The 12,617-nt window shown below is 42.6% G+C and overlaps 1 protein-coding gene across 5 annotated transcripts in view; it reads left to right on the top strand.

The window, feature by feature from the left end:
* The window catches only part of CRACDL (CRACD like), a 45,262-nt gene that overhangs the window by 11,509 nt on the left and 21,136 nt on the right, over positions 1–12,617 (top strand). For 3 of the 5 annotated variants that reach the window (XM_033007426.2, XM_033007427.2, XM_033007430.2), the window contains exons 1-6: positions 1,310–1,364; positions 6,829–6,905; positions 7,865–8,030; positions 10,923–11,058; positions 11,390–11,551; positions 12,198–12,266. In XM_033007426.2, coding sequence (XP_032863317.2) covers positions 1,315–1,364; positions 6,829–6,905; positions 7,865–8,030; positions 10,923–11,058; positions 11,390–11,551; positions 12,198–12,266 — 660 coding nt within the window. In that variant the 5' untranslated portion in view covers positions 1,310–1,314. Of the gene's footprint in view, positions 1–1,309; positions 1,365–6,828; positions 6,906–7,864; positions 8,031–10,922; positions 11,059–11,389; positions 11,552–12,197; positions 12,267–12,617 lie in introns of those variants that run through there. The other 2 variants (XM_033007428.2, XM_033007429.2) reach the window with 2 other exon arrangements.

A 12,617-nucleotide genomic window follows, 5' to 3' on the forward strand; every position in this document is an offset into this window, starting at 1 on the left:
TGTGCTGTGCAAGTAACCCCCCTCCGCCATCCCAAGCTCGTTACCCCACTCTCCTACACTTTCTTCTGCCACACCTGGTTGCACAATATCTTCAGCACACGGTCTCCCCTAGTTGCAGGGGTAAACCCTTGCTTGGAAGTCAGGGGATCGTGACACGCTTTTGGAGTTGTGCTATGCCAAGGTGAGGCATCCCAGGGATGTTCCCCAGGTGATGCTCTCGCGGATGCATGTGCTGGGGAGCTGGGGTGTCTCCAGCGGGGTGAAAGCTCTTCTGATGGACCTGCTGCTGGCAGGGGACCACGGCAGGTGCCCTGGGCTTCCTCTCTCTGGAAACTTGGAGCTGGCCCTTTTCTGTGGTCTGTGTGACAGGAGAAGAGGCTGTGTGGGCTGTGGATGGTGCCTTCATTTCAGGTCTGAGCCCTCACCTCAGTGGGTGAGGAAAATCTGCCTCAGTCTTCACCCCTGGTATATAGGATGCTTTCAGTTCGGTTACTACCTCAGCTAGAGGAGTCTTTCTGAGTACTTAGGTTTTCTTTATATCCCTGGAATCCCTGAATTTTATTTCCCAAATCCACAAGGATGTGTAATACCAGTAGGAATTCTAGTGCATATCATGATATTGGAGAGAGAAAAGGGCAGGTCTTCCTCTCATGTGAAATAGTTGCCCTAAATTCAGATTTTTTTAAAAATAACCTTAATTCTTGATAATTCTTTGCCTACTAGAAATACAATATTCTTACACAACACAGGAATAAAAGGTGGAAATTGCTGTCGTTCAGTTCATCTGTAATTTTTTGTATACTCACTTTTGAATGTACTGACAGTTGGGTGGGATAGAAAGGGGAATAAACATACATTGTGTTGCTATATTCCCTCTCTATTTTCTACACTCATGTAGTTTCAGCTGTATTTCTTATATCCTAGCTCATCTAGAAAGGGCATGGGAAGGAAGAAGAAAAGTGGAAAAATCCTCTGCTGGGAAAAGTCCAATATAGAAGAAATACTGTTATAAACTCAGGCAATATTTAGCAATTTATCATCAGACATTTTGGGCTTATAAAATCTCATAATAAACTGATAAACCAGGTAACTCTAGTATTCCACTGTGAAAAGAACCACACATGAAATGGAAAGGAAAAAAAGGAGAGGAGGAAAAGAGTATGACTGCCAGCAGCGTGGTAAACCCTGCCCTTGCTAGCAGGGGAGAAGAAGTGATGCAAGCTGCTCCTCTAGGATGCGAATCCTGCTGAGTCTTCAGATCAAAGGATGATTTAATATAGTGATGGACTTAATAAATCCTTGGGGAAACTGGAAATGAGAAAGCTCAGCAGCCCTACTCTGCAGCCGAGCCTTCAGATCCAAGTGTAAGTGCACACCAAATACTACCTGTGCTGGTGGGTGCCAATTCAGAGCTGCTGGATTTTGTCAGTGTTCAGTTGCACAGCTATTATACTTGCAGGTCATCATAGATTTTAAGCAAAGCTTTGAGAAAGATAAAATTTAGCTCCAAAGCAAACAATTAAATCTCTGTTTACATCGGGGAGGTGACAAAAAGTTATAGTCATACCAAGAGTAAACTTTGGCCTCTTTTTTTTTTGTTTCTCCTCCTAAGTATCATGTTTTAATCGAATTTTTCCTATGATTAATAGCAGAGGGTTTGTCACAGATGCTGAGGAAAAAGCTTGAAAGATTGAAAACCTGCCTAGAGTATTGTTAAAACAGGTTGTACTGAAGGAAAAAAAGGGGAGATATAGATATAAAAGTTCTTGGAGTTTATATATTTGGGAAAGAAAATAGGGTTATCTCATTGGTGGGTGGTGAGCAGATGAAAACTAACATTTCTCTAACAGCGTTCAACAAAGGAAGCATTTAAAAGGAAAAACAACTTTCCCCCATGTCAATAAAAATGTCATTGTGAATTTTAAGGTAGAAATGAATGTGATTGCCTGCAGCTAGGTTTGGTGAGATGCTAAGCTTTGCAGTGCCCTGCTCGCAGAGCGGTGCGGAGGGATCGCTGGCAGCTGACAGGGGCTCAGCGGGGGCCAGTATCTCTTCGCACTGTGTTGGGATGTATTGCTCCAGCGGAAACCGTCACTCAGCAAAACACTGAGGCAAGTGGCTCTGTCTCAGCTTCAGTATTTACTTAAAGTCAAGGTTTGCTAAAAAAACCATCTGTTGACTTTTGAGCATATTTCTGAAAATCTGGTCACCAGCGCACTGCCCGCCAGGTGTTTTGCAACACCTTCCAGTCCCCCCTGCTGCCTGCTGACCCCCTCCACCGTCCTTGGGTTAAGGAAGCAGGTGCCCATTCGTCCTTTTATGCAAACAAATCTCCCCTTGGTAAAAGCCATAAAATTCCTCCTGCACCCTTGACCCTGAGTGGACGGCCGTGCCTCATGGTCCTCGTCACAGCCTGTGTTTGCATGGTACAGTGACTGCAGTGAGAGCTGCTGCTGCCTCCTCTGGCTTGTCAGCCAGCATGGGCCTGGGAGAGTCACATCAAAGCCTGGGTTCAGGCTGGAGATTTGCCTTTTGAGCTGAAAAATGGAGGTATATCCACTCGCAAGCTCTGGGCAGTGAAAGGTCCACACAGTTCCCCAATCCTTGTGATTGCACGCTGAGTTGAGATGCAGTTTTTATAAAAGCCTTACGGTCCCCCCCACTGCAAAACCAATGTTGCCTATCTGACCCAAACATCTAGGATTTATTCACTGTAATTTAAAACAACCACGTCCCTGCTGGGGACATCAGAGTCTCTGGGCTCCTGTGCATGAGGCAGAGGCTAATGGTGCTTGCACCCACTGCCTCCTCCACGCCGGGTGCCTCTGGCTCACACCTTGGGTCACTTTCTGCTTCACTCCAAAGTTCTCTCACCCGGACAATCTTCCTCCCTGCACACCGCCTGATCTCTTTGGCAGTTCTCCCACAGCGAAGCAGCCGGGTCTTCCCCCAGGTGACACTGGGGACCTGTCCAGTGATGACTCCAGCAGCAGTGGCAGCACCTGGTGGTATGGAAATTATGTGTGCCAGCCACCATAACAGGGTTTGACTTTATGTTTCTGCTGAATTGATAAGCCAAAGGATAGAGTCCTCTATAAAAGTACCCAGCTCGAGCTGGGTGCCTCTGAAGAGGAACCTTGAACTAAGAAATCCCTGGGTAATTATATCTTTACAGTCTAAATTCCCCACCTCTCATGCCACAGTTTGGACCAGTAGTAATATTAAGGTCTGGGGTCTTCACTGGGTCCTTTTATTGTCTCTAGGCAGGCCGTTTCCTTTCTAACCTCTAAGGTTGTAACTTCTGTTAATGAATGTAGCTTCTTTATCTTCTGGCTCGAACCATCTCCAGGCCTTCTTTTACTTGACTAGGTAAAAGTTCAACATACGTAGGCGAAAGTTCACAGCTTGAAGACTAAGGCTTCAGCAAACTTAGCTAAACAAGTTCTATATGAGTAGCATACTAAATCTCACAACACTGGCTGAGGACCTGACTCCTCAAAAGCTGGTGCTCCAGCCCTGCGCCCTTGCAGGAGACATCCCCAAAACCACAGCAGTGGCAGGCTGCCTTCCCTACGTCTTGGGCACTTATTGGAAAGAGACACTAATTCTTAAAATAATGTTAGAAAACAGGAAAAATGTGGCAGACCTGAAGAATGGCTGTGTGAGGTCAGAAGGGGAGCAAGGACCTTGCTTCAAGATGCAGGGCTGGGAAGGAGAGAGCTCATCGGGGTTCAGTGTCCTGCTGTTTCCCCTAAGTGAGGAGATGTATGCTGCACCCCTGGTTACCTATTACTGTCCCCAAATGTTTGGCGCACCCAGTGGAAGCACTCGTCATGACCTCAGATGTCACAAATCAGTCACACAAATCTCTGACATTATGGTGGAGCTAACTTTTTTAAATGGTTATTATTCTCTAGAAAATTGGTTGCTAAAGTTTGGGATGGGGCAACACCATGTTTCTAGCTTGTCAGAAATACGTTATCTGCTTGATTTTTGCCAGAGGGAATGTGTTTGTACTTTCCTGCATGTTTCTGTCGTGGTTTTGGCCTGACTGGCAGCCAACCACAAGGCAACAGCTCTCTCTCCCTTCCCCTCCAGCAATGAGAAGGGACAGAGAGCCAGGCTTGGGGTTCACGATAGGACTGGGATGGGGATAAATCCCCCTTTATGGGCACGAGCAAAAGGCAGACTCGTTAGGGGAAGGAAAAAAGCCCATACATTTATTACAGACACTAACAACACATAACAGAGTAGGACAGTGAGAAGCATTGCCACATCTTGAGAACACCTTCCCCCGATCCCTCCCTTCTTCCCGGGCTCAGTTCTGCTCCTGATATCTCTACCTCCTCCCCCAGTGGCACAGGGGCAGGGAATGGGGGGTGCAGTCAGCTCTGCCACTTCCTTCATCTTCGGTGAGGGGAGTGTCCGGAACTTGTTCCTCCTGCTCCATCGTGGTCCCCCTCTCACAGGAGACAGTCCTCCACAAACTTTCTCCGACATGAATTCCTCCCACGGGCCGCAGCGTTCCCCACACTGCTCCGTCATGGGTCACTAACTTCCTCCGACTGGATTCTCTCCCATGGCTGCAGCCCTTCCCGAGCTGCTCCGGCGTGGGACTCCCCCGCATGCTGCAATCCTCCCAGCGCTGAATTACAGCAGCGGGGCTGCCTTTTCCCATGAGACCCCGGCCTTCTTCGGGCGCAGAACCTTGATCAGATGAGCAGGAGCAACAGGCCATAAATCAATGTCTGCTCCACCGTAGATCTCCATGGGTGGCAGGGGGGGGCCGCCCTGCCGTCTCCCCACAGGATACAGGGGGGTCTCTTCTCCGGCACACCTCCCCCCTCCTTTCTTCCTCCGTTCCTCCACTGACCTTGGTGTTCATGCAGCTGCAGCAACTCCTCCTCACAAGTCCGACTGCCCGTCACCACGTCCCTTCTTAAATACGTTATCGCAGAGGCGCAGCCGATTGACTCAATTTTCCAAACAGAAGTGGAGCTGACGTGGAGCTGGGGGAGCTTCGAGAAGCTTCTCACAGGGGGCCGCCCCGATAGCCCCCTCCCCTGCCACCAAAAAACTCCACCACTCACTCAACCCAGGACAGTTTCAAACTAATATTTCCATTGTGTGGGTATTTATACCCTGGTGGGTATGCTATTCAGAACTAGTAAATTATGGCATATAGACATTTGGATTAAAAAAAAAAAATACACTCTCACCTGAGTGCAGTTGGATGCAGCCAAGCTATGCCAGTGGCACACACCTGGGGGTCTGGGTTACAGCGTCCATAATTTATATAGAGACTGTAGGATCCCACCACTGGATGCATGTAGTTTATAGATGCTACAGGGCATGCATATAACAGCTGAGGCTTTAAAGGTATTGATTTGCACTCCTGCCATTGCTATTGTAACATGACAGCATGAATCTGAGATACCCCAAACCTGTTTAATAATTGACCAGATGTGTCACAGCCCACAATACATATTTCTCTATCACGTCCCAGTGGGCATTTACTTTAAAAATACATGTATTATCCACGTCTCTTCTTTTCTAGGGGAAATTCCTTGCTAATTCTCCCTACGCAAGGCAGATGCCCTAGACCAAAAGCTGCTCACCCTCGTGTCTGTGTTTAGCTCTGATTTGGTTTCCTGATGGGTGGTGGCAGGGGGGTATTTTACAACCGGCTGGCGGGGGAGCCCGTCGCGCAGCCATTCATCATGGCCCGGCTCAAGTGCTCGCTGATGGCTCAGGCGACGCGTCGTGTTTTAGACTCGAGCAATAAACGTTTCGTTTCCATTTCACTGACTCTTTGAATTTAGGACTCTCGTTACTTGAGTCTGCTGGTGCTTCAGGGGATCAGAATAGCCACAATGTATTCGCCCTCCCGTCCATGTTGTGACATGGGCATCTGTCACTATTACAACCCAAAGAGTTACTCTGCAGCATTTAACTCACCATCCAGTCAGTGGCATCCATGACTTTATTCTGCCTTGACCATGAAATTATGTCTCTTCGGGTGAAGAAAAGAGACACAAACAAACTACTACTCTGGAAATGCATTTTAAATTATAGATATTCTGTCCTCAGGCTTGGGACATGTACAATTTTGGAAATATTTTTTTATTTAGGAACCTTAATAAGCAAAGTGATATTTTGCTTTGAAAAAACAAAGAGAAGAAAATAAGGCAATCGATTGTTTTATTTTTACTTGTATTTTTACATATAATAAAAAATTATAGGAATAAAAAAAGCTGTTACCTTTTCACAAGTTTCTGAAAAAGGAAGAAAAGCTAGAATCTGTAGAATACTTCAAATTGGATATAAATAAAGGAAAAATCCATGCAATTCTTTACTAATGTGACTTGTACATGTTACCCAAATTCTGTAATTATCACAAAGACAGTTTGTCGGTGGTCCTGAATAGGTGCGGGGAGGGAGAGTCAAAGAAGCCCACCTCCTCTGATGCATGCTTTTAGAAGCATTTTAGAATCTCATCAAACTCAATTTTCAGTCAGGAGAGGCTAGTTGGTTAACTAAACTGTAATGTACTGTTGTCTTATGAAAGTGAAAATATTCTATGGCATTTATTATACCTTAGCCTAGTAAGCTTCATCCTATGCAATGTTTTTATATTTTATCTATATTTGTATATAGATATAATAGATATATTTTGACATATATTGTCTATGTATTTATATATAAAAGCATAAACATCATCTTTTACATTTTTATATTTTAGTAACTTGGCTGCATGTATATATACACATATATAGTGAAGTACTGTTATTTTGTTGATATGACTGACACTTTTTCTACCTCCTTTAGTGACTGTCACATGAGTTCCTCAAGGATAATGGACCCTAAGATGCGAGAGACTGAAGGAGATGGAGAGGACAATTCAGGTAGAATTGCTCCGTTCCCCAGTGAATGAAAAGTACTGTGACTTCTTGAGCTTCAGTGCCTTGGCTCTATCATAGAAGTGAATCTGTTTGTTCAGAAAATGTACTCTCTCTCTCCTCCGTTCTCCAAGAGCCGTTATATTTTCAACATTTTCAGAGGCTTGAAATAAGATCTTTGTAGCATCTTGTGACCAAGTTAATTTTTTCACCCAGCAAGGTCCAACGATAAGTGAAGTGTTGACAGGGATGCCTCGCAGTGCTGTCATGTCAGCTCATATGGGACAGGCACAAGTTGTTGGGATGTCTTGTGCAAAATGCTGATTTCATTTTAAGTAGTTTCCTTCACAGAGCTTGCAACTGATCCTAATTCAGGTCTTCTGCCACTGAGCAGACTATCATTGTTTTTCAAGATTATTGCTTGATTTCTAGATTAATACTTTGTGATCCATCGAGTCTCATAATTAGCATTCAGAATATTCTGGGATGTATTATAAAACTGGCATTTTAAAAGCATTAGCCTCCTGACACTGCATATTCCACCTATGTAAGTCTTTTCTAAATCTAAATTGGTTTCGGTAACATTGTCCTTATCATCACTATTTAGCTTGCTGAACAAAGGCAGTGGGTTTCCAAGTTGTAATTTCATCTCTGTATCCCAGGCTGTTAATATTAAAGTTTTTCTTCACAGTCTAATTATCTCATGAGGCAAGTAGAAACTCTTATTAGCAAAAATTCTACATTGTAGGTTATTTCTGATGTGTCATAGGCATTGCATTCCATTCTCCAAGATAACAGTAATTTCATGCTATCAGTATAGTCTTGAAAGACATTAATGCAAGAGCGGACTGTATTGCATTTTCCAGGAAAAAAATCCACTTATGCAGAAATTGTACAGGAATTATTATTGTTCCAAAAACTTGTACATGCTGCTAGTTGCATATTCTGTTTGTTTCTTCACTTAGGAAAGAAAAAATCAAAGTTCAAGTCTTTCAAAAAGTTTTTTGGGAAAAAGAAAAGGAAGGAGACGTCATCTTCTGGGAGAAGCAGTCTGAAGTTATTCCAGTCAACAAGTGATGTCGCAGCCTCTCACGACATGCACATTAATTATGATTCTGAAGATGAACTTGAGTAAGTCTTTGGACTGTGGCTGGTAAACAAATACAGAACTCCTACAGTGTTTATAGATTAAAGACACCCCAAAATTGCCACCTCCTCTTGTTCAAAATGCTGCATTCTCAAACAGTTGCCTTTTTCAGGAAAGTACAAATTAAAATGGCTGATGCAAAACAAATCACATGGGAATAGGATGGGATGAAGCAAGAAATAATAACTCAAAAAGCTTTCATTTAATCATAAAAAAAATTGGGTTATCATTTCAAAAGAATGTAATCCTGTCTTCAAAAATGATTTAGGTACCCAGCTTATATTTTACCAGGATTTTCTTATGCCTCTGAAATGTAACTTCTAAGGACTGTTAAAGAAATTTAGATGCCTAACCATTTACACCAGGTTCTGAAAGCAAGGAAGGGGTAGGGGGATGACTGTAACTGAAATTACCAAAACCAGAGGCTCTGAGGCCTTTATACATGGATTCATCTGACCAAAGGACAAATGTGCATCTGGTTTAGTCACCAGCTGCCTTTTACAATCAGCAGAGAGAAGTGAATATTACTTAGAAAACTTGTATCGTTCTTGTGCACGTTTCTGAAGTTGTTCGGATGAACCAGGCTCTAGAGGTGCCTATTTCTCCCCGCTGAATGTAGACAGGAGCCAGGGGTGACCAGCTCCGATATAGATACCTGTGGTTTAACATCTGAAGTTACATCAGATGAATCCCAGCCTGTGTATCTGCCTGCCTCTGATAATCCCGTCTTTGTTCAGGCATTGCCAAAAATGTTACCCACTACTGAGAGGTAACCATGAGGAACCCGGTGTAAAGTTCAGAGGTGTTCCTGGATGGAGAGGTGGACTGAAGAGCCCCTTGGCTGCCTAAAAAGCAAGTCCTTGCATTGGTGGACGTTGGGCCTCTCAGAACAAGCTTCCTGCTCCTCAGGCGAGAAATGCTGCTGTGCCCGGGGTCGGGACGGGCAAACCATCCCGGCCATTTAAACGGACATTATACAATGTGGCCACCAGGCAGCGCCAAACAACCAAAAGACATTATTAATTTTTTTTTTTTTTTTTTTTTTTTTTCTTTTGTGGCATTGGCAATATTAATAGTAGTCCAGTTTGAAGCCCCAGGAGTTCCACGCTGGCAGCACCAGATCTAACAGTGGGCTAGAGTGTTGTTATTCAACAACATATTTTTAAGACACGGATGGTCAGATTTTCCTCTCCCTTGTGCATGATTCAACAAGGTCATGTCAGAGTGGGTACGATCTTTGGCTCTTTTGGTCATATTCCCGTGCTGTTACTTGCAGGGTTGTTACACTGTTGTTTCTTAATATTTGTGTGGACAGACAAAGACCAGGAAATTCCTTGAAAGGAAGGAAAATCAATTTGAGGCCTCATAATCTGAGGAGACATCTAGGGTACCTCCACTACACATCCGGGAGGTGTGTGTCTGCTAGAAAGAGAAAGCAAAGGTAGCATGCTGGGATAAACTTGCACATGCAACAACACTGCTTATCTGGCTGCTGTTGCAGTCTTTGTAAAATGTCGGTGCATTGAGCAGCCATCGCAGCCCCGACTGGCACTTACTTTGCAAATTGCTATAGACCTGTCTGACCTTGGATGCATTGCAAAGATCCCATTTTCACTTAGATAAATTGTTCTAATGTCTCTAATGCGTTAAGCAGAAGCAGCAGGCTTTCCTTCCTTCTGCGGCAGGAATACAGATCAACCTTTTCCTGCTATTGTTTTATCAAACATATTTATAGCAACCATTACAAGTAAAATGTTACTTTCTGCCATGTTTGTTTATGTTCCTGAATGCCCCTGTGACAGTATCTAAGTTCCAAAAATACACAGTTCTCTTTTTTTTTTTTTGGAGTATCTACTCAATTAACTTGATAGTTACATAACCCAAACAGTTCTGTATTCTGTACTCTGGTTTGCCGTTTCATAGCTGTCTTATTTTAAAGATTTAGAGGAAGAGAGTCCTAGAAGAAGTTCCCTGTGCACACAGTTCTAGTCCCTGCTCAGTTAGACTATGAGCTAAGCTGAGGAAAATGAGCATAAGAGACATCCTAGCAGCTAGCTGTCTGTCTGTGGGTCTCCTGTATCATTCCCATGAAGAATCAAGGTGTTTATGCCCCACATGTAGCATTTGCAAAAGAAGTTACATATTGCATGCATCAAAAGTAAGAAACAGAATAGGAGAGAAGCTACCCACAATGCAACTCTATTTTCCTCTCACTAGCCCCTCAAAGAGCATCCAGGAAAAAATGTGTCCCCCAGACTTGTAAGAAAAAATCCCAGGTATCTTCATATAGAGCACAGGACCTTGTAAGCATCTTCTAAGAATTTATGCAAATGATTCTATGTGAGAACTACATTTCCTGAAATATTTTTGTTAATGCTCTTTAGGAGAGAGATACATTAAATGCTATACCATGCTTAAATAATAAAAAGTACTTATTCTTCCTATGGTAATGATCAGTCATTTGCCAGACATGTTCTTACATTAGCAAGAAGTTAGTCCATCTCGGCTACAGGCTCGTTTATGTGAATTCCCTTGGTTTTGCACCTGGTTTTCCCCATAGCACTGTCCCCACACCCAGCTGCTGGCTTCCAGCTTTTCCATAAAATACAACTCATGTGATGGGGTTAAACTGTCTTTAACCTTGATTCAGTTTATTATCATGACAGATAACAGCATTTGCAAATTTTTGTTTGGTTTTTAAAGGTGGTAGCTAGATTAGCCTGAATGTCTGTATTGTATTCATGGAGAAATCTGGAATCTCGTGTGTCTTACATGCTGCCCACACCTATCTCCCACTCCATGCTCAGCAGACCACCTGAGTTAAGAATAAAGGGACTGGCAAAAGGTGTTTTCATTCATTTGTTATATTATTCTAGGACACATAAAGGCATTATGGGAAGCAGAGCTTTGTCACATGATAGCATTTTCATCCCTGAGACTGGGCAAGAGCCTGCAAGGCCAGTACGTGTGTTTTCTCAAGAAAACATTTCTGATCGGATTAGAGCGTTACAGGTAATTCACACAACGTAATTTTTTCAAATGCAAGAGGTGGGATGTCTTTCCAGGCTTGATTTTTTGACATAATATTTGTGGTTGAACATTTGATTAGTAATATCTGTCTGCAGCTTACATTAAATGTTGTATTTGTTAATTAGAGAGCAGTATTGTATCTTGGTTCTACTTAAATGGTAGCTGAAAAATGGATAGGTTGTTTGGCCCCCTAAGAGAACATCTAAAGTGAGATGTCCTGTGCACTGGATCATTCAGTTGTGAAGTTAAAATAAAGGTAACTGGGAAACCTTCGTCAGTATCACATGCTAATGTATTTTATGCCACACTGAAGTTGAAACTCCAGCCTACCATGAAATTGGGACCTCCACCTCCATTTGGACTTCATGCAAGGCGAGCAGAGGATGCTGGGACCAGTTCTGAAGATGATGGATTACCCAGGAGCCCTCCAGAAATGTCCTTGCTCCATGAAAACCTAAATTCAGGCACAACAAGAGTGAGTAGTTCTAGTGTTGACAAAAATCAGTGTTTAATGACTTGTTTTACCTGTGTGTGGAAGGCAGAATAAATTATTTGGTTTGCTGTATGTCTCACTACTTCATCTTTGAACAATTCAGAAATACCTTATTTGAAATGGGAAAATTCTATCTCTTTGTGTAAACAGCTACTTAGAATCTCTGTTCCTCTTAAAATATAAATACCATGCCAGAAAATGCAGAACTAGGAAAGAGAGGATGCGTTTGTGTGCATGCATGGGGAATGCTGTTGGTTTTTTTTTTTTTTAGGTATTAGAAAGCTGCCAGGCATTAAAAAAAAAGCTGAAAAATCTGTATTCCCCCTTGAATGTGCTGATAAGAGAGCTCCCTTCTTTAATGTTTTTCTAGCTGTCATCAGAAAAAGAAACATAAAAGAATTTGAAACTGTTTTTTCTTTTTAAATGATAGTTTTGTTATATATTATTTCATTCTTTCTCTGCATGTCTTACACTTTATGTTTGCAGTGTCCTTGCTAATCCTTAAGACTGTAGAGAAAAACAACTTACATTGTCAGTATCTGTGTGCACTTTGTGTAGATGGTTTCTGTGAGTATATCCACCTTGTTTGTCATCTTTTACTGAATCTCTTCCTCATTCCATCCCACAGTTCTCTGACTCTCACAAGCACCTTAGCTCTTTGAGTTTAGCTGGAACAGGCAGTGAAGAAGAAGAACAGGTAACTTCTGCCAAATGTATTAAGGGCCAAGCAATTATGCATAGTAGTTTTTAAAGAAATGTAAGACATAGATATTGTTTTGTTGCCTCTCTGCTGCAAGAAACCAAGTCTGTATGTATGTAATTGCATGCCTGTTTGCTTGCTATGCTTTTTTAATGCCTGTCCATCTAACATAAAAGTTATGATTATTTATCAACATAATTCTGACGCCAAGTAATCTCCCATTGATAATAATTAAGCCCTCTAGAATAGCTCATATCCTTTAGCAAACTTTACAGACATGATTTAATCTACAAACAGGACCAACCAGATTTAGACACTGAAACAGTATCCCTTTTTTTAAAGATGGGA

The sequence above is a fragment of the Tyto alba genome, unplaced genomic scaffold (genome assembly GCF_018691265.1).
Source record: "Tyto alba isolate M040663 unplaced genomic scaffold, T.alba_DEE_v4.0 Super-Scaffold_14, whole genome shotgun sequence".
Classification (NCBI taxonomy): Eukaryota; Metazoa; Chordata; class Aves; order Strigiformes; family Tytonidae; genus Tyto; species Tyto alba.